The sequence below is a fragment of the Grus americana genome, chromosome 18, assembly GCF_028858705.1.
Source record: "Grus americana isolate bGruAme1 chromosome 18, bGruAme1.mat, whole genome shotgun sequence".
NCBI classification, from domain to species: domain Eukaryota; kingdom Metazoa; phylum Chordata; class Aves; order Gruiformes; family Gruidae; genus Grus; species Grus americana.
The window spans coordinates 942,268-961,914 of NC_072869.1; the positions used below are offsets into that span (position 1 = coordinate 942,268).

Consider the following 19,647-nt stretch of genomic DNA (forward strand, 5'->3'; position numbering starts at 1 on the left):
TTGGAAGATATATTCTTCTTTCTGCTCCGTGCTCACCAGCAGCCTCTCCCGCGGTGGAGCGGTGCTTAGTCAGGGACCCTCTAGTGGGAAATCGGTTGCTATTCCCCTCCGTGCCCGTGGGATGGGGCTGGGATCCCTCCTGGGATCTGCAGCCAGAGGAGCATCCCCCAAAACTTCTTGGTGGAGTCAGAGGCTCCTGCTGAGATCCCAGCCCCTCCGTAAGCCATCAGGGATGGATGGAAAAGACGGAGGAAATCAGCTCAGCTCTGTCAAAGTGGTGTTCAGCAGCAGCTGGGAAAATCACAGCAGGAGGAGCCTGGGAAAAGGTTGCAAAAATATTCTGAGAAGGCGAGATGGTGGGGGGCAGCCCCGCTTTCCCAGCAGCTCCCTGCCCCTGGTGTGGGTGGGATGGGGTCTCCCCGCTGCTGGGGGATGCCCGGTGTCAGCCCTGGCTGGGGAAGGGTTGCTTCAGAGAGCTGCGGGGTGCACAAAGCAAACTTTGCTCTGAAACATTCAGCAGAGAGATGCAAAGTGCCACTTTAAAGTGGACACGTAATCTGCTGCAGCTGCGGGGGTTCCCGGTCCTGCAGGTTGTGACACACGTGGCCAAAAGCAAAGTGTAAGGGGGGGATGTTTGGGGAACCCCCCGGAGAGCAGAGCTCTCCTCCGGCAGCAGGGGAGGCAGTGGCTCAGAAAGATCCAGAATTATCAGGATTCTTCCAAAATTGCTTTCAAACTAACCCTTGGGGTAGGACACAGCAGGGCTGGCAGGGAGCTGCCGCTGTGAAGGACCAATCCTGCTGCCGGGCATGGGGCTGCCTGCAGCTCATCCCTCCACAGAGACCCTGTCCCCTGGTGACCCGAGTGTGCCAGTGTCGTGGGTTAGGGGACGAGGACACTTACTTGTCTTCGGCCACCAGGACTGAGGGGTAAATATGTTTATTGAACTGGCTGAAGGGCTGCACAGAAACAGGCTGATGGCTGGGAGGTGAGCCAGGATCTCTCTGGGGTCCTGGGGTAGGTGTATGCAGGATCTGGACCACCGGCAACCTGGTAGGTCCGTGCTGGATGGGACGGGGCAGGTTCCCTGGTGGGAGCCGTTTCTCAGCGGTGCCGCCGGTCCCAGCGTGCGCTGCAGCGGGAGCTGTCGGGGCCGGCCCCAGCGCACCCAGGGGGGCCGGCAGCGCCCGGCCGGTGCTGGGGGAAGGTGACGGCCCCTTGGCATGGGTGTAGCTCAGCTGCTTTTCCCCTTCCCCTCTCGGCTCCCCCCGCCTCCGGGTGCGCTGCCCGCCAGCACACGGGGTACGCCCAGAGCCCGAGCTGCGGGGCACGGTCTGTTCGGTGAGCGGGGCCGGCGCGTCCCCGTTTCAGTCAGCCCGTGCAAACAGCCCTCCCCGATGTCCCCGCTCCATCCTTGCCCATCCCGGCCACACGCTCGGGGTCACGGCTGCCTCCCCTCTGCTGCTCAAAGCCGGTTCCCTCCCGAGCTGTACCGAGCGCTGCCGCTAACCCGTTACCGGAGCACAACAGCGCCGCCCTTTCCCGGTCCGTACCCACCAGGCACCTCCCCAGCTCCATCAGCCGGGCTGCGGCGCAGGGACAGCCGGATCCGCCTCCCAGCAGGACGGGGGCAGCGGGGTGGGGGCCGTGCCCGGGATGGTCCCAGCTCTCTGTGCTGGGATCCCGTGATGCCCGTGCAGCAAACCCTCCCCACACGTCGTCCCCCCGCAGCCTTGCCCGGCTGGGGTCTGAGCTTGTCACCGCCTCGTCCTCGCCTTGCTGGAGGTGGCTCTGCTGGGCCTTGCAAAGGTGAAAGTGGTGGCACGGGGGCTTTTGGCTCCCCTTGTGACCAAAGGGGCTCTGGCTTAAAGAGGATGCTGGTGTGGTGGGAGCGGGTGGGATGGCCAGCGCCGTGGGACCAGCTGGTGCCTCCTGCTGAAGTGCTCTGGGCTGATGTGTCCAAAGCTGCCGCGGGGTCCGTGGGCTGGAGACGTGCCGCAGACCTCTGCAGGGTGCTCTGCCCTCGCCAAGGCTTCCCAACACCTCACGGGTCTGAATAAATCCCGTGGCTGCCACGAGCCTCATTAAACTGCAGAATGTGGGTTACCGAAGGCAGCCTTTTCCATTGATTCACCCGCTGCGAGCCCCAGCGGACCCCCAGGGCTGGGGGAGCAGAGTGAGCTCCCACCCCTCCTCTCCCTTGCCCCTGCTGACCCGGTTTCCCTGCGAGGAGGCTGCCAAGGGGCTGGTGCTCGGCGGATGCCCTCCGCTCCAGGCTGCTGCTGCTCTCAACCGAACCGTGGCTGAGCAGCGCGAAATGGCGTTTGCTCTGCCGGTGCCATTCGGAGCTTTGTACTGGGGAAGGGGGGTCCTGCGCTGTTCTGCCGGGGGAGGTGTCGACCCGGGGGGTTTGGTGTGAGATTTCCCCGTGTGGGTCGCGCCGGCTGCGGCTATGGCAGCACAGAGATCGGCAGGAGCTCGCAGCCCGAGTGTTTGGGGATCTCGGGGAGGTTTTGAAGCCTGGCTGAGGTCTGAGCTGCCGTGGCTGTGCCGGGAGCCGTGGCTGGCTCGCTCAGGAGATCTCAGAGCTGTTGTCTTAGGGGAGAGTTTTCATGTTACAGATTCATTACTTCTGCTGTAGGAACAGTCTCTGTGAGGTTCTGGAAAAAGCTGTGTGGCCAGAGGCTTGTCTCACTGCTAAGCAGATTTCAGGTTCCTCCGGCCCCGTGGCGCAGGGAGGCCGGGCTGGGGCTGTGCTCTCTGCGTGCCCACGGGCACCAGCCAGAGCATCTCTGGCTCCGCTTCAGCGGGGCCCTGGCCAGGTCTGGTTGGGTTTCCTGGGGGGAGGAAGGGCTGGAAGAAGCCCCTTCCTCGGCTGCGCCTGGAAAGGATGCCCGGGCAGCGTCGCAGCCGCACTGCGGAGGTGTGGGGGGACAACGCTCTGCCAGCGAACGTTCCTGAGCAGCATTTGAGGGATGCTCTGTCACAGCCATGACTCACGCCTGTGACCGGAATGCTCTGTTGGCCTTGACTTTGTGCCCGGGGTCGTGTCCAGCCACCTGCAGTGACCCAGCCGGTCCCTGTGCTCCTGCGGCAGCAGCACGGCTCGGCCGTGGCACCCACAGCCCTGAGCGCCCTGCGGCTCTGGGTCCTGCTCCTCCTGCTGCCCTGTCGCTGCAGGGTGCCCTGGGGCAGGGGGACCGATGCTTTCCCTCCCCAAGTCGGGAAATCCTCCCAGCCCTGCCAGGTGCCCTGGAGTGCAGGGTTTGGCTGCCTGCCTCCCCGCACTCTTCCTCCTCCCGTGCCTCGCCTCGCAGCCTGCAAGTCGCTTGCTTGGAGCCGTGTCCCTGGGGGAGCCCGGGCTGGCATTCGGCAGCCCCCGCCGTAGCAGGGAGCCTCTGTGAGCAGCCACAGCTGTGCTCAGCGCTGGGCGAGCACCCAGCCCCATGCTCGGGGTGTTTATGTGCAGGTTGGAGCTGCTGCCTCAGCCCCCAGCGCTGCAGGGCTCCCTGGCATTGGGAAGGATGATGCTGGTGTCCAAACCCCATCCAGGGGCCGTGCTGGGGAGGGGGAAGATGCTTCTGCCTGTACACACCTTCCCCCCTATCACCCCCAATTTTTGTGAAATGAAGACAAAGAGCGTTTTCTATAGGCATGTGCCAACGCTTCTGTCACTTCCCGGCACAGCCTTGCCCGGGCTGGGAGCTGAGCCCCCCTCGCTGCTCCTGGGGGCTCTGCCCGCCGCACACGGGCTCCCTGCTCCATGGCTCATGCATATTTAATCCTGGTCTCGTGGAGCCACGTGCTCCCGGCACGCTGGTGCAGGCCAGGCATACAGCACGACACACTCGCTACTAATTAATCTAACGGCATGTTATTAAGTGCCTAGCACGCCTTTGGCACTGCATGATAATGATGCTCTGGGATGTTTCTGGACCCGGAGCTGCAGACAGCTGTGCTTGCAGGCAGCAGTTCCCTCCGGGGGGTGGGGGGGGTGTGCCCCCTGGGCCCTCCGACGCAGGGCAGGGATGCAGGAGAGGCCATCTCGGGACATGCCACCTCTCTGGTTTTCATGGGTGTTTTGCTATAAAGCACAGCCGATTTAATTTTTCGTCTAGCCCATCAACTTCTCTTGAAAGTCCTTGGTGGAGCTGACCTGTACCCGAGGAGCGGGGAGAAAAGGACGGGCAACGGGGCGCAGAATGCCTGCGCGCGGGAGCGGTTTCTCTTGCATGTGAGTCTCCAGCGAGAGGTCGGATCAGAGCTGCAAATCCCAGCTGTATCCTCCCCTTAAGAACTCTCCCTCGCCCCCGTCAATATTTCTGAGCCATCTCCCGAGCGGCGGGGCCTGTCCTCACGCAGCCCAAGATCTCCATCTGCTCCGCTGCTCTAAAAGCCTCCTGGATTTAGCGCGCTGGCGCGGGTAACGCTCTCATCCCTGTGCTTGCAGGGGACGCTAGGCTGGCTGTCACCAGCGGCGCTGAGGCTGAGCAGCCTCCAGCCCAAAGCAGCGGTTTCTGGCTGCAGGGTGAGGTGTCAGCATTGGTGCGTCTCACCGATGGGCCCGTGCTGCTCGTCTCCTCTTGCAGGATCCTCCCTCCCCGCCTGCCGCAGGAGCTGCCATTGCTGCAGTGACAGCAGCGCTGGGACGCGCAGGTCCCACATCTGGAGCTGCTGCTGTGTGCTGAGCTGCCCCGGCGGGGACAGGCAGGGATGGCCCCGTGGCCGCTCTGCCCTTTTTCTCACCGCCTGAAATGGCTGCACGTACGAGGGCAGGCACGGGAGGTGATGAGCCGGGAGGTTTGTTACCCCTCGCTTCAGCTCCTCCAGCCCACTCAACCATCGCCCACATCCCACTCTGCTCTCGCCCGCAGCCTCCCACCCGCTGCCCCTGCCGTGCTGCTGCACCCGCCTCGGGGAGCGAGACAGCCCCACTTTAATCGCAGCGATGTTTTCCAGCTACCAGCAGAAAAGAAAAAAAAAGCCCGTTAGTGTAATTTTTTTATTGCAGTTTATGTTGTAGTGCAGCACAAGCCTCCAGCTGAGGGTATCGTTTCCCTTTCCTGCGGTAGCGGGTGGGCACTGTAGTTTTATCCTGGCATCGGGGATGGCTGAGCATAGCGGGGAAGGCGGCTGTCCCCGTGGGCAGAGCCCTGCTCCGAGCTGGGGCAGGGCCGGGTGGGCTGGCGGCGGCTGAGAACAATACAGGAGCTGCCACCCGTTCCCTGGGTAAAAATAGCATTCCCCTTGCAAAGATGTAGGCTGTTCCCAGTGACACGAAACCGAGCAGCCTGTCCTTGGAGCAGCTGCTTTTCAGGGGCGGGGGGAAGGGGATGGTATCCGCATCCCCGGAGAGGGCTGAGCTCTGCCGGAGGGCTGGGGAGGAGAGCTGCCTGGGGACGGGGGTGTGCGGCGTGGGGGATTTCTGGCTGGAGCTCTGCAATAGCGAAGCTTTTGTAAGGCTGCCAAGATGCTGATCCAAATCACTTCTGCACCTGGGGGGGAGCTGGGGAGGGGGAAACTCTTGGTTGCGCCGTTCACTTCAACACCCCTTCTGTACCCTCTGGCATCGTGCCCCTGCTTTAATTCCTGCGCCTGTGTTGCTCCCCATCCTGCCCACCTACGAGCCGTGGCTGAGGCTCCCTTGGCAGCCGGTCTGCGCCTTCTCTCGAATCACCTGCACGAGTGCCTGATGAGCGGCACGTTACGCTCTCAGCCTGTCCCCTGCAGGGCTCAGTAAATTGCTCTAAACCCACTTCGATGTATCATTTTACCCCTTGCCCCAGGAGGATTCCCGACGCTGACCGTCCCCTGCCAAGGGTTCCCGGTGCTTGTAATTCCGCGTCTGCCTCTGTGGCTGGCAGCTTGGGGAAAACACGCCGGGCCCCCAGACCTGCAGTTTGGCGTGAGGCATCCTCCCTCTCTCCCTCACCCTGTCGGCTGTATTGCGATGGTTATGACTTGAGACATCTGAAAAGGACCCAGAACGGTCACCGGAGCAAACCCTCCTAAGGAAAAGAGGCTTTATAGTAGGGTGGCAGGAGGAGAGGGGCCCCGGGTGGCAGTTCGCTGGCAGATGGAGACGCGGGAGGTGGCAGGTGACCGCTCAGGGATGCGGTTAGCAGGGGCTGTAGTGGTTGCTTGGGAAGATGCAGCTCAAGCAGCCGCGGGCCCCTCGCCGTGGCCCTCGCCAGCCCCGGGGAGCTGAGACTCGCTGGCTACAAGCGCAGCAGCAGCAAGGGCTCTGCTGAGTTACGCCGGCTGCGTCCCTCCGGGCTGCGTCACCCTGTCCTTGCTCTTACGGAGGAAGGAAGGGGAGCGGTGGTGTCCCCAGGGGCAGCACCCCGAGGCAGCAGCACCGAACTGGACCCGTACAGCTCCCGTTCCCAGCTGCAGGGGTGGGGGAGTTACAGGTGTGGGAATTGTTTCTGGCCGGTTATAAGGAGTAAATAATGGGTTTCCTGCTTGTATCTTTGATGCTAAAAGCAATTGATCTGGCAAGTCCGTTCTGCAGCAGATGTGTAACGAGTGGGAATTTGTAGCAATTACTTAGGAACAACGTGAGCTGCCCTGTGAGGCACAACCCTGCGCGCACTGCGCTGCCAAGTCCCCGTGATGCACGGGTGGCCTCCAGCCACGCTGCCCTCCGAGCCCAGCGCCCCAGCATCACCCCCGGCTCAGATTTGCTCTCTGGAGCGATGCCGTCCAGGAACTGCGTTCAGAGCCCAGCCTGGCTTCCCAAAGGATGAGCAAAACGCCCCCAGCGTGGTCCTGCCTGCGGGGAGGGAGCAGCAGCCACGCAGCCCTGGGGGCCTTGTCGGCGGTGCCCGCACCGGGAACGGCTGCTGCGGAGCGCTGACAGGCGTCGGGCTGCGGGGTGTCACTGTCCCTGCCACCCCCAGCCCGGCAGAGACAGCCGAAGGGAGCCGAGCTGCCAGCCTGCGTCTTGGGGGGGGAATCAATTTGTATGATGGTGTTGCATAAAGCAGGGAAAGATGTGGTCTGACGTTACAGGAGGAGAGAGCCTGGCAGGTGGGGCTGAGGCTTGGGGGTGCCGGAGCAGGCTCCGAGGGGAACGGGGCAGAAATCCCCGCTTTGGGCAGGCAAAACCTTCCTGGGGGGAAGGCTCGGCTCCCGAGCACTGGCGGCTCAGGGAATGGACACATTCAAGAGAACCCCGTGTCTTTCTTCACTCTTTATTGTGTAAAAATAAAGTCAACAATTCATGTAATCTCGGCAATAAAATGGAAAAAGCATGAGTATCAGTAGAAACAGTGCATTTTCAGAACTGCTGATGCGGACTGGATGTCTGGTATATCATAACCCATTCAAAACCCAAAGGAGACAGAGCAAGTCATAGGAAAAATGTACAGATTTGGTTAGCAAAATAATGACAAATTAGGATGCATTTATTCTCTCCCCTACTATACACTATATACATTGTGTTGACATCACACCCTCTTTTTTTTTTTTTGGCAAATCCGACGCACCTGGGACTGTAGGTTAAACCTTTTCAGCGGTCTTGTTCTTCTCAGCAGGTTGTGCTTGTTGCTTTGCTGATGGGAACAGGTTCTTAGGAGAAACGTAAATTAACTCACCATGTTTGTTGTTGCATTTTTTTTTTTTTAAAAAGAGCACAGTTTAAAAGATGCTGCCCTGAGCCACAGTTTGTACGAAGGTATTTCGATCGGGGGGGTGTGGTGTTGCTGCAGGTGCTGCTCCGGCTGGGCACTGGTCCCCCGAAGCGGCGGCGGCTGGGCCAGCTCTGTGCTCCTGGCCGGGGCGGCCGTGGCCTTGCCACTCTGCGCGTCTCTTTGCCACATCTTTGGAGTTGGTCAGGGAGGCTCTGGGGCCCCGCATGAATTCTCTGCCTCGTCCTCCACTGCCACCCGGGGTGGCCCTCGGGGGGTCAGTGGGGCGGGCTTGGGGGGGTGATTTCTGCAATCTGTAGTACAAACCAGGAGTTTAGAAAAGGAAACCATACAAAATGCATCTGTTATTTCAAAATACACTTCATCTTTTTTTTTTTCCTGCAGAATCTCAAAGTACTTTTTTCTCAGGGAGCACTGCTTAATTCTATATTTTTTTTATCTTCATAAAAATACCCTTTTTTTTAATTGGTAATAAACTTCCCTTTACAGTAAGAGAAACAACATCATGTATTATCAAAAGCAGAAAGGCTTCAGACTTCTCAGTGGTAGCTAGACTTCCAGGGGACAGTAAAGGCTATTTTTCACCAGCTACGGCGCGTAGGAGGCCTCGGGGGGCTGCAGGCGGCGGGGGGGAACGTACCTGAGTGCGGCAGGTCGGGGAGCGGGGCCGGCAGGGGGGGGTCCTGCCGGGGGGGGCCGCCCCGGTGCCCACCGCAGCCCAGGCTTATGGCTGTGGTGTGTGGGCCAGGGAGCGCCGGGAGCGGGGGGTCCTGACCCGGGGGGTTCACCCCTCCTTGGAGTCCCGGGCGCTGCTGCACCCCCAGCTCCCGGGAGGGAGCGCAACCGGGGGGGGGGGGGGGGGGTGTGTGTGTGTGTGTGTGTGTTGCAACCCTCCCCCTGCTCCAGGGGCACCACCCCCCCGGGGGGGCTTCAGGCTGGAGGGAGAGGAGCCCCGAGAGGGGGCTTCAGTCCGGGCCCCACGTCGGTGCCTGGGGAAAGGGGGGGGGTTGAGGGGGTGGCGGCAAAGCAGGGGCCGGGGGGGGGGGGGGGGGGGGGGCGGGAGGGAGCGCAGCCGCGCCAGGCCAAGGCACGCAGGCGTTGAAGGACGTTGGCAAGACAGAAACCGGAGGATCGTGGGGCTCTGGGGTGGGTGGCATCCCCGCTCCTCAGGACGAGACGGGTGGCTTCATTCTTGGTTGGTTTTGCGCAAAAAAAAAAAGGAGGAAAAAAAAAAAAAAAAGAACCCGATGAGGAGGTTTCTCTCGCTTGTCCATGGCCCTAGTTGAGCTGGCGACAGGCCTCGAAAGTCCACTTGGTGGCCCCGCCGTAGATGTCGATGTTGGCCTCTGCCCATGCGATGACATTGCCCGCCAGCGCCCGGGTGCTGCAGGTGGCCAGGCTGTACACCTCCCCGGGGCTCAGCTTCCTGTCCCACACGTTGAAGTGGGCCAGCTCCCCCACGAAGGCCTGCGTGGCATCGAACCCGCCGCCCAGCGTGTCCTGTGGAGGAGCCACCGTCACAGGGGGCACAGGGCTGGAACCCCCCATCCCACCCCCATTTGTCCCCTCGGGTGCACCCAACCGAGCAGGGACCCCCACACCTGCCCCCACCCCCTTACCTGCTCCTGGCCCAGCACCAGGACCCCCTGGGGCTTGATGGGGTGGTAGGGCGCCAGGTTCTCGCCGCTGCCGGTCTGCGTGCCATCCTGGTAGGCTTCCCACACGCCGTCCCGCGTGGTCCAGGTGACACAGATGTGGTGCCACTTGCCATCGTTGATGACAAAGGGCAGTTTGGCCACCTGTGGGTGATGGGGGGGTGGGCACTGGGGTCTCCCATGCTGCCCCCCATCTGGTCCCTCCCCGCTCCCCAGGGCTGTACCTTGTCGTTGATGAGGATCTCCATGGGGTTGTTGCCCCACTCAATGAGCACCAGCTCGTTAGCCTGCCCAGGCACAGCGTAGGAAAAGGGGGTGCCCATGCCAGGGGAGGCGTTGGACTTCATCCACATGCAGACGCTGAAGGCGTACATCTCGGGCAGGCTCTTCTTCACCTTGGCGTACATGTAGTTGGTGCGCAGCGGGAAGGTGAGCTGGAACCTGTCCGGGGGCCGGTTGTCCTTCTGGCCTGCGGGGGCGGAGGTGCGGTGGGCTCCGGCCAGACCCCCCCTCTGCCCGCTTTGGGGGCTCCCCCCCTCCCCACCCCGTTATGTAACGGGCCTTGAGATGGCAGCGAGGAGCAAATCCCTCCGGCACGGCACGGCTCGGCTCCCTAATCCCCGGCACAGGGCAGCGCCCGGAGCATCCCCGGCTCCTGCCGCGGGCACCGTCCCGCCGCAGCTCGGGGAAAGGGACCGCTCCAAGGTGGGGGGGGGGGGGAACAGGACGAGCTCGGCAGAGCCGCCCGCGGCCACCCGGACGGAGCGGCTCAACATCCCGCCCGGCAGCGCTCGGTCCCCGGGGAGCGCGGAGCCGCGGGGAGCGGTCGGGGGGGGCTCCGGGACCGCGGCGGGCTCGGCCGGCCCCGCCGGGAGGCTGGCCCGGGTGTCCCGCAGGCAGCGGGGCTGGGGAGCGCCCGGTACCTTTCTCCAGGTCGCTGATGCGCTGGTGCAGCGACGTGAGGGTGCTCTCGATCTTGCCGCGCTCCTCGGACTCGTTCTTCGGGTTGAACTTCCCCTCCTCCAGGCTGTTCACCCGGGACAGCACCTGCTTCTCCAGGTCGTCGATTTTGTTCTGCAGGATGTCCTTCAGGTTGTTGGTCTGGCTGGAGGAGTTCATCCTGCTGAACTGCTGCAAGGGGCGAGCACAGGAGCGGGCTGTTACCGCCCGACCCGCCGCCGTGCCCGGGCGGGCTCCCGCGCCCCGCTCCGCTCCGGGCGGCTCCCCCGGTGCGGCTCCCCCGGGGCGGCGGGGAGCGCCCTGCCCGGCCGGCGGGACGGAGCGCGTACCTCGAGGTTCTCCAGCCGCGTCTTCAGGGACTGCAGCGTCTGTCCGAGCTGGCTGAGGGTCTCGGCCGCGGGCGCCCGCGACAGGTCCCCCATGGTGTTCTTGGAGAAGCCGCCCTTCCTGCCGGCCCCGCCGCCCTTGGGCTCGCCGGGCAGCGCCTCCAGCACGCTCTGGCTCTCGCACCGGCCCAGCTTGGCCGTCAGCTCCCGGATGGTCTCCTTCTGGTTCATGATGGTCTCCTTCTGCTGCAGCACCGTTTCCCGCAGCTGCAGCACCGTGCTCTTCAGCTCCTCGGCGGAGCCGGTGCCCGGCGCGGAGGCGGCGCACATGTCCCCGTCCAGCGGCACCGAGGTGCAGATGAAGCGCGTCTGCCCGAAGCCCTGGCCGCGGCCGCGCAGGCAGAGCAGCGAGAGCAGCAGGAGCAGGGGGGGCCCCGCGGCCATGGCTGCTGCTCCGCGGCTGGGGCTGGGGCTGGGGCCGGCTCCGCCGCTCTCCGCCGGGCCCACTGCGGCACGCGGCCCCTCTTATAGCGCCCGGGCGGGGCCGCGCGCCCTGACGTCACGGCGCGTGGAATCCCGGCCGCGCGACGGGGGGGGGGCGCTCCCGCGGTGGGCCGGGGGGCGGGGGGGAGAGCGTGAGTGTGCGCGTGTGTGCGCGCGCCTGTGCACGCATGTGTGCGCGCGTGTGTGTGCCCGCGTGTGTCTGTGGGTGCACGGGTGGGTGGGGGCGCGCGGGGGCGTGGGAGCGAGTGGGCGCGGCGCGCGTGTGTGCAGAAGAGATCGTGCAGCGGGGGAGGGTGCGTGGAGGGCGCTACAGCGAGCGGCCGTGGGTGTGCGGTGTCCGTGCGTGTGCGCGGGGGGTGTGTGTGCACGCGGGTGTGCGTGTGCAGGTGTGCGCGGTGCCGCGGGGTGTGTAGAGGGGTTGGTGCGCTCCGTGTGTGCGTGGAAAGGGCCGCCCCGCGCTCTCCGTGGGTCCGTGTCCGTCGGTGCCCGCGCCGGGGGCGGGTGTGTTGCCGCGGGTGCCCGTGTGCGGTCCGCTCCCGCCGCCCGATAGCAGCGCGGGGGCCGCCCCGCCGCGGACGGGGGTTACCGGTAGCAGCCGCCGGAGGGGCCCCGGGGGCTCGCCGTGCTCCCGGCTGGGGGGGGCGGGGGGGCGGGCTCGGCGCCGGCGGGGGGAGCGGTGATGTTTCCTCGCACCGCCCAGGGCTGTTCCCGGCAGCTCGGCAAAGCGTCTCCCCCCACCCCCGGGCATCCCCGGTGCTGCCCCCGACCCGCAGCGCCGCGAGCAGGGCAGCCCCCACGGCCGGGGAGCGCGCAGACACCCCCGGGTTCCAGGGCGCTCCGTGGGGAGGACACGAGTGGGCGGTGAGGCAGGGCGATGCTCGCCCCGTCAGGGCTTGGGGCTCTGCCCGGCAGCCCGAGCAGCGCTCGCAGTCCGGAGGGCAGAAGGGTGAGGGGCTGCCGGCCCCGCGTGGGTGCCGCTGGAGCACGGACGCCGCGTGTCCTCGGGAATAAGGTGCAGCAAAGGGATGCTGGTGCACAGCTCTGCTGTGGGCATGGGAGAGCGATTGCTGGTTTTCCTCTTCCTTTTTAATCAGGGGAAAAAAAAAAATCCCCAAGTAATATTTGGCTCTGTCCTTGGAGGAAATAGTTTGTGGCCATCAGAATTGCTGCTTTTCTCATCTTCAGCACTTCAGCCAAGGCCGATTCCTCTTCAGTCACAGAGAAGCGAGCGTGCGGCTTCTCCCTGTTCCTCACAACCGTCCCTGGGCCGAGACACCTGAACGCGAGCGGGACCGTCCCGGCCCCCGCGGCCCCGGCTCCTTGATGCTCTCCTACCTGTTGGTTTTATCCTTTCCTCCTCTCCGTGGTACTGTATTGTGTTAGGAGGTACCGAAACTGCTGAGAGGCCGCCTGGGTCAATGTGCTTCTGATTTACCAGAGGTGAATTCGGTCCTCTCAGCGCTGTCCACTGCCTGCTGTACCCAACCTGCACTGCCGCAGTCCATCTGGCTGGAGTGTTTACATAATGCCAGGTTATCCTGTGAAATATGAAGCAATTAATTTTGATTAGTGAAGTGGGTCAGTAAAATACAAAGGCTGTGGATCCGCAGAAGATGAAGTACCACCACCCCGTGGTACTTTTCCCCCTTTCATCTCCCCTCTGACGCGGGTCTGACGAGCCCCCCCCGGGAGCTGGAGCACCCCGAGCTGCTCACAGCAGGACCTGGCACTGTGACTCAGTTCGATGCCTTCTCTGTTGCAGGGGTTTATCCAGCCCCAAGAGTTTTATGACACGCTACCTTGGCATGAAGTTTTTCCTTCTGAAAGGTGTCTCAGCTGCCTTGGGGAAGCCCCTTTCCTCATCCAGCAGCGCTCTGCGGGTTGCAGTTAAAACAGCATTTCATGGCCAAACCCAGAGTCTTGGGGTTGTCATCAGGCACAGCAGAAAGAGGGCGGCAGGGCTGGTGGAGCCCCCGCCGCTCTGCCGTGGCCGTGCGTGTGCCCAGCCCGGGGAAGCCAGGGCAGCGCTGGGACAAAAACGGCCAAGAAGTACAGAGATGTGCCAGAGCACTCAGCGCTTCTGTCGCACCTTCGCTGGGATCCTGTAGTGCGTTTGTTGCCGTCTTCCATCAAACCTGTCCCAGCGCTTCTGGGGACTGCAGAGACCTGCGCTTTGTAGCCTTCTCAGGCTTCTGGTTCTCCCTGCTGCTCCTGCCCCGCATGGCAGCACAGAGCCCCCTGAAACCCGTCAGGAGCTCAGCTCTGGTGCTGTGCGCTTTGCTGCAGGAAATTCTGGGGGGAAAAAAATCTGCATTTCCACTAGGTTCTTCGCTTCTGGCTTTATTGCCCTGGGTACTTTTCCTCCTGTTTGCTCTCTGTGCTGTGCAGCATTTCAGTGCCACAGGAATGGAGCAGAGAGGAGTGAAGGAGGGAGACAGGCAGGATGTGTTTTAACGGGCAGACCAGTCTCCCTTCTGTGCTGGTTTGGTTTTGGAGTTGGTTTTGGTTTGGTTTGTTGGTTGGGGTTTGTTTTTTTTGAGAAGAGGGATGCTGTGGAGAAGGCTGAAAAGACTGCAGGTCTAATTCTTCTGCCACAGGCAGGAACGCAAACCAAAAATAATGTTACTGCAGGCAATACAATTACACCAGTGTAGAACTGGTTGGAGAGGCAGCTGAATTGGTACCCACTTCTGTTAACATCTGCATGGTATTGACAGAGCTGTTCATGTCACTGAACCAATTTAACCAGGAATCTTTTGTCATCCACAGTACATTATGCTGAGATGAGACCAAGGTGACGGGTGCAATAAAATAAACACTCCGATACTATGGTGATGGAGACTGTCTAAATACCTGGATAGGAAAAAACAACAAAGCTGCACTACAATAGATAAGCAAAACAACCCCTGTGTCTCCTAATGCAAAGAAAGAACTAGAAAATATAATCAAGATTTCAGCTTTCCCAGAATCATTGAATCATGCAGTAGGATCCGTTATTGCTTTTGTAGATTTAGGAGCTGTATGGGCATAACGGAATAATGAGCCCCTATTATTTTTAACTCTTCTCGTGCCTCTTCCAAAGCACTCTCTGTAGCTAGCTGATTTATCGCTCTCTAGCTGAAAAGAGCTGAGCACAGCTATCAAGGACCCTTGGAGATGATTAAGTTCTGAACAGGAGCCAGCAGGCACATTTGTACTTGTGATGGACGAGTATCATTTCGGACAGTGCGGGGTGCTGCCCCCAGGGACCAGACGCCCTGGCTCCCGGTGCCCCCAGCCACCGCCAGTTGTCCAGTGCAGAGGTGAGGTATGTAAATATTCGATCTGTTCAGAGCTAACCTTTGTGTGAGAACAGCAGAGTTACAAATGCATAAAGGACATTTTTTTTTAGGTGGACAAATCTCTTTAATCCCAGGAGCTGGAGCCCTAGGGAACAGGAGTGGAAGCTTTCTCTCCTGTTTGTGCAGCCCGCTGTACATAAAACATCTCCTGTGGGGTAATGCTGATTCCGCATTTAAGTCTCCTCTGCGGAGTGGCAACAATATGATCCATTATGGGATGGAGACAGCTTTGCGATGGGAAATAGTAATGGGTAGACTTCACTGAGCGAGAAGCCCAGCTCCTTTTGTTTGTGCATCTAGCTGGTACGCAGCCGAGCTGCTGGCTGTGCCCGTGTTGTCTCGGAGGTTCCCGGAGGGATCGTCCACTCCAGCCCTGCCTGCGCACCCCCATCCCAACATGCTTAAAGCAGGAGGTGGCGGTGGCCGTGAGGCTGTTCTGTTGGGGATTTTTTTATATAAGGGCTTGTTCTCAGGGAGACGACAGCAAGGACAGGATCTCTGGTCACCCGCCAGCACCGCTGTCTGTGCGGAGCCCGCATGTGGAGGGAGCAGGACCCTTTGCCTTGTGCAGCCAGGCAAGACGCACGGAACCAGCACCCATCTCCGAGCCGCTCCACGGTTAAGTTTGCGGAATAGTGTATATGCAAAATCTTTTTTTTTTACGCCTTCTAAAATGTAGAGCTGTCATTAGAACAGCTTGAGCATGGCGTGTAGCTGGTACAAATACAGTGTGTGTAAGGTGGAGTATTCCCTTCTGTAACAGTCAAACACTTTGGACTGGAGTTTGGAATTTTGCTGCATTTTGCTGCAGTCTTTCTTTGCAGATCTCTCCCTCTCTGTTTCTCTCCCTCTCTCTCTCTCACATTCACTCTCTCCCCTTTTTTCCTTCCCTTTCTTTCATTGTTCCCATCTCAAAAGTCGGTTTCCTTCTAAATTGCCTGACATGTACATCCAGTGAGAATGAGGAGTGTGTTCTTTGTACTAGTAGGTCTCGGTGATGCTATAGGGACACAGATCCTTTCATTACAAATAATTAATTTAGCTATATATTGCATAACATCCTAAAAAGCTTTCTAGGGCAATCTCATGCTAGCTGGATGCACAGTTCCTATCAATATTACATTACATTTGGGTACAACAGTTATGAAGTTTCATTAAAAATTTAATTTGTGGTTTAAAACTGCAGCATTCCCTTAAAAGTGTAGCAGAGAAACCATTTTGGCTGCTTGAGGACTGATCTCGCATTAGCCAAAATTGCAGGGAGAGCTGCAGAAGAGGCTCGGTAGCGTGGGGATGATGCTCCCTGCACAGGGATCCAACGGGCTGCACCCGGAGAGGGAGGGAGCTCAGGCTCGGCATCTGCCTACACGGTGTCCTCCTGGGTTCCTGCCAGCTGCGAGATGCTTTTTTTTTTTTTGAGGACAGAATTAAGCATTAACCTGTGTCTCTGGTTAGCAGCCACACGTGAGCACAAAAAAGTCCTTACCCTGTTCTCACTGCACCCCAGCACAGCCACGTGCGCTGGTCCGGGGTCGGTTTATGTGTGAGGAAGACGGCAACTTGTGAGGAGTGCAGGAGAGAGAAATACGTGCCGTGGCCCGGGGCTGTAGGGCAGGAGCTGGTCTGTAACTCGTGCCGGCTCCTGGGGAATTAGCTGTGAGCCCGGGAGTCCCAGCGGAGAGGACGCTGGTGCCTGTGTAGAGATCACAGACATCCTTCTCCACTGTCCTGCGCTGGTGCAAATTAAAAACCTCCTCACCGTCAGTGAAGTTGTCCTACAGCAGGAACTGGGAGACAGGAGGAGGAACAGGGCCTGGTATCATATTTTGTTAATGAGGTTTTGTTGTGACGCTTCAGCAGCAGATTTGAATGGGGGCAGGTTTAAAACATCCCACGTCCACCTCTCCGTTTCGGAATTGATTGGTACAGTAATTTCCGCCCCTATCCGCGCACACGCACACACATCAGAACCAACAGCTTTTCCTTCCAGACCATCCCTCAAGTCATTTTTCATCTTTCCCAGGATTTACCTGCTGTAAGAGAAAGCGGGGTGCCGGCTGCGTGACGGAGCCGAGTTCCTCGGCAGGACGTGGACGTCCCTGCGCTGCCCCGGCGGTGGGACCGGACCTGCTGCTCCTGCCCGCAGCCTGGCTCTAACACGGGGACGGTCCAGCCCCGGAGCGCAGCGCTGCCGCTCTGCTCTGCGCAGAGCCTGCCCTCTCGCTGAGGCACCCACCAGTGACAAACTGTGGAGCTATTTATTATACAAACCACATTTGTCATTTTTTCCCCTGTCCAACAAAGGAGGGGAAATCTGTAGGCAGAGTGGGGGGTTTGGGCAGTCAGCCCCGTCCTGGCGTTTGCTGCAGGTCTCTGCAGAAGATCATTTCCCCTCCCCCCCGAGAGGATAATAATGGGGAGTGGGTTCCTAAATCCCTTAAGCTTCTTTGATAGCTTCAATATTTATCTGTAATCCTGCTAGCGCTTCTGAACAGAAACAGCCCTGTGTCCCCGTTGCTCTGGGGCTGCTTCCCACCTTGCAGCACTTCCCTCTTCACAGGAGAAGAGGCAGGGCAGGATGAGAAGGAAACATCAAAAGCCAGCGACGCTGTTGGTGCCCCAGTTTTTTTCCGTGATTATTTATTATCTTGCACAGTCTCTTGCTCTCTTTCTCCCACGCGCTCTGCTCTATTATGTTAATGCATGTGGAGGCTGGGCATGCCTCCATGCACACCTTTGGGATGGAGTCGAAAGGAGGATGGATGGATGGATGGATGGATGGATGGATGGATGGATGTACAGCGGGACAAGGCTGGAGGGAGTTCCAAGTGCGTATGAGGCAGATGGAGGGCTAGTCTGGGTCGGGCAGAGAGCGTGCAAGCGCAGGTATAGGTGCAAGGTCTGGATCAGGGAGCTCTGCGTTGGCACCTGCTCCCGAGCAGGGAGAAGCTGGAGCAGAGACGGGGAGGTTTGGGAGAGGCAGAGCTGCCCCAGAGGGAGGAATGCCCTGGTCCGTCCTGGTGGGCGAGAGATCCGGTTGTCTGTGCCAAAGCCGTTCGCGTTTGTGTCCGTGATGGTGCGGAGTTAAAGCACAGCAAGGTTTGAAAGGCAGGAAAGGTAAAAATGCTGTAATGTGATAGGAATTCATTGCATTTGCCCGCTGTGAGGGCTGACCCTCACGTAAAGGGTAGCTTTTAGTGGGGGAAGGGGCTCTTACGGCATGGAAGATTCTTTGCTGGCAAAGATGCCATTAGGGCTGGGTATGTTATCGATTCCTTTTCAAGATTTGAGGCTTAAGAAGCTGCAGAGATATTAAGTGTAACTGGAATGACATAGAAGCGGTTTCCAGGCAGTGAGTGAAGCTGGAGACGTTTTGGCTGGTGCGTGGATCTGGCACTTGTTGAGCTGAAGATGGAAGGAATGGCAGGAGCCCAGCGGAGGGGCTTCCCGGCCGGCTCGCAACAGGACCAGGCTGGCAGTGGAAGCCCTGAAACACCATCTCTTTTAGAGGTGAAAGATGGACTTGCAAAACTCTGGGCTCCTCCACGCTGGAGCGGTGCACATTTATTATTTGTTACGGTTTTTTGCATTTCTAGCATTGCAATGCCATCCAAACTTGAGAACATCAGCGCTGCCCTGCTTTACTTGTGCATAATAATAATAATAATAACGTTGTCAGCGTGTGGTCTGTGGGGTCAATTGCCTTATGCTCTCACTTCTTAGGGCTTTTCTGCACGGGGAATGCAAAATAAATTAAACTGTGAATCCAGAATATGCTAGCTATGCTGCACTGCTTCCAAGGACAGAAACTCTTGGCATGGTCTTTGGAAGTGGAGTAAGCTTCTCATGTTTGCCACATCCTGACTGTTCAATCAGCAGTTTAATGGAAAGTCATTAGTGTACTATAAATTCACACTTTATGTAGTGCTTATTTTGCCATGTAGAAAAGCCTTTGCTTTCCAGCTGTACGGATGCTCCCCAGCGTAAATGACAGAAAGAGAAGTTTGTGTATATGTTTGAATCACTGCCATTAATTATAATAAGACTAGTCACATAATTTCTTAGACTTTCAGCAGCTAACACATCAGCCGTGAAACCCACCAAGACTTAGAAAATAGCTGTTGATCACTGTGTCACTCCGTATCAGGAACTGGAGTTTGAAATATCCTAGGCATGAGGAAAAGGTTTTGGCGGATGTATTTCATGGGCACGGTAAAAAGAGAACTAGAGAAACATGCCGATTCCACGGGCAATTACATTTCCTAGGCGTAGGAAGAGATTTTTGGTTTTCTCCATCTGAAACAATGTTAGTGGTTAACGCTACCTGGGCCAACCCAGGCTGTGTTTTTCCGTCCAGGGTTTCTTTTGGTTGGATCCAAGTCTCCTGGGCGTTGCCTCTTTCATTGGCCATCGCGAAACCAAACCGTAGCGGTTCTGAGTCTGAAGCAACCTCCGCATCGTTGCGCAGGCATTTCCAAAGGCTGCTCCGGGAAATGACTTTCACGCTCCCGAGCCCAAAAAGAAGACGGTATGAGAACTTCCTGTAAAATCCTGAATTACTTCTTTTCAGCCAGTTCGGCTGTGGTTAAAGGGAATGCTGAGTCCCGCCTGGCCTCCGTGGGAAGGTGCGCCTGGCGAGGTAGCTGCAAGAAGATGTGCCAGAAAAGAGGACGTCTGGGCTGGCTGCTTTTGACAGGCTCAGAAGGAGCCAGCAGAGTTCACTGGCTTCTATTTCGAGTGTATCGGGGTGGTTTTGTCGCTGAGTCAGAGCTGATACTGATCTATAACAGCTACAGAGTGTTTAAGGAAACATTTCTGCTCTTAATAATGAGGAAACCGGTGAATATCTGCTGAGCTGACATCTATCACGTGTTTTTAAACACACATAGCCTGATAACCTAGCAAATTATCCAGATTGCGGAGAGACAAAGGGAGATAATGATAACAAATGAGCTTACATTTATGTAACGCCTTTCATTGAGATGGATAGCGAAGTGGTTTGAGAACTCTATTAACGGATTCTACAAACTATCTAATCTATCGTAACCCCAAATGTATTGAGTGCAGCTTCACTCGGGCTTTATGAGAAAAACATCTCCATTAAGCGACCAATTTTTGTCAGTGTTCAGAGCGGTCATTTAAGTCTCCCCTGTGCAAGTAGGAACACAGAAATCTTTACATTTGTCAGTGAACTAAAGCCACCTTTGGG

General features: G+C 58.8%; 1 protein-coding gene across 4 annotated transcripts in view; it reads right to left on the reverse strand.

Annotated features, from left to right (window-relative positions):
* Positions 1–7,188: 7,188 nt before the first annotated feature.
* Positions 7,189–19,647, reverse strand: part of NPTX1 (neuronal pentraxin 1) — a 193,396-nt gene continuing 180,937 nt past the window's right edge. The window contains exons 1-6 of one of the 4 annotated variants that reach the window (XM_054847014.1): positions 10,597–11,107; positions 10,231–10,438; positions 9,532–9,776; positions 9,272–9,451; positions 8,897–9,152; positions 7,189–7,945 (exon numbers count right to left, since the gene is read on the reverse strand). In XM_054847014.1, coding sequence (XP_054702989.1) covers positions 8,931–9,152; positions 9,272–9,451; positions 9,532–9,776; positions 10,231–10,438; positions 10,597–11,037 — 1,296 coding nt within the window. In that variant the 5' untranslated portion in view covers positions 11,038–11,107 and the 3' untranslated portion in view covers positions 7,189–7,945; positions 8,897–8,930. Of the gene's footprint in view, positions 9,153–9,271; positions 9,452–9,531; positions 9,777–10,230; positions 10,439–10,596; positions 11,117–19,647 lie in introns of those variants that run through there. The other 3 variants (XM_054847013.1, XM_054847012.1, XM_054847015.1) reach the window with 3 other exon arrangements.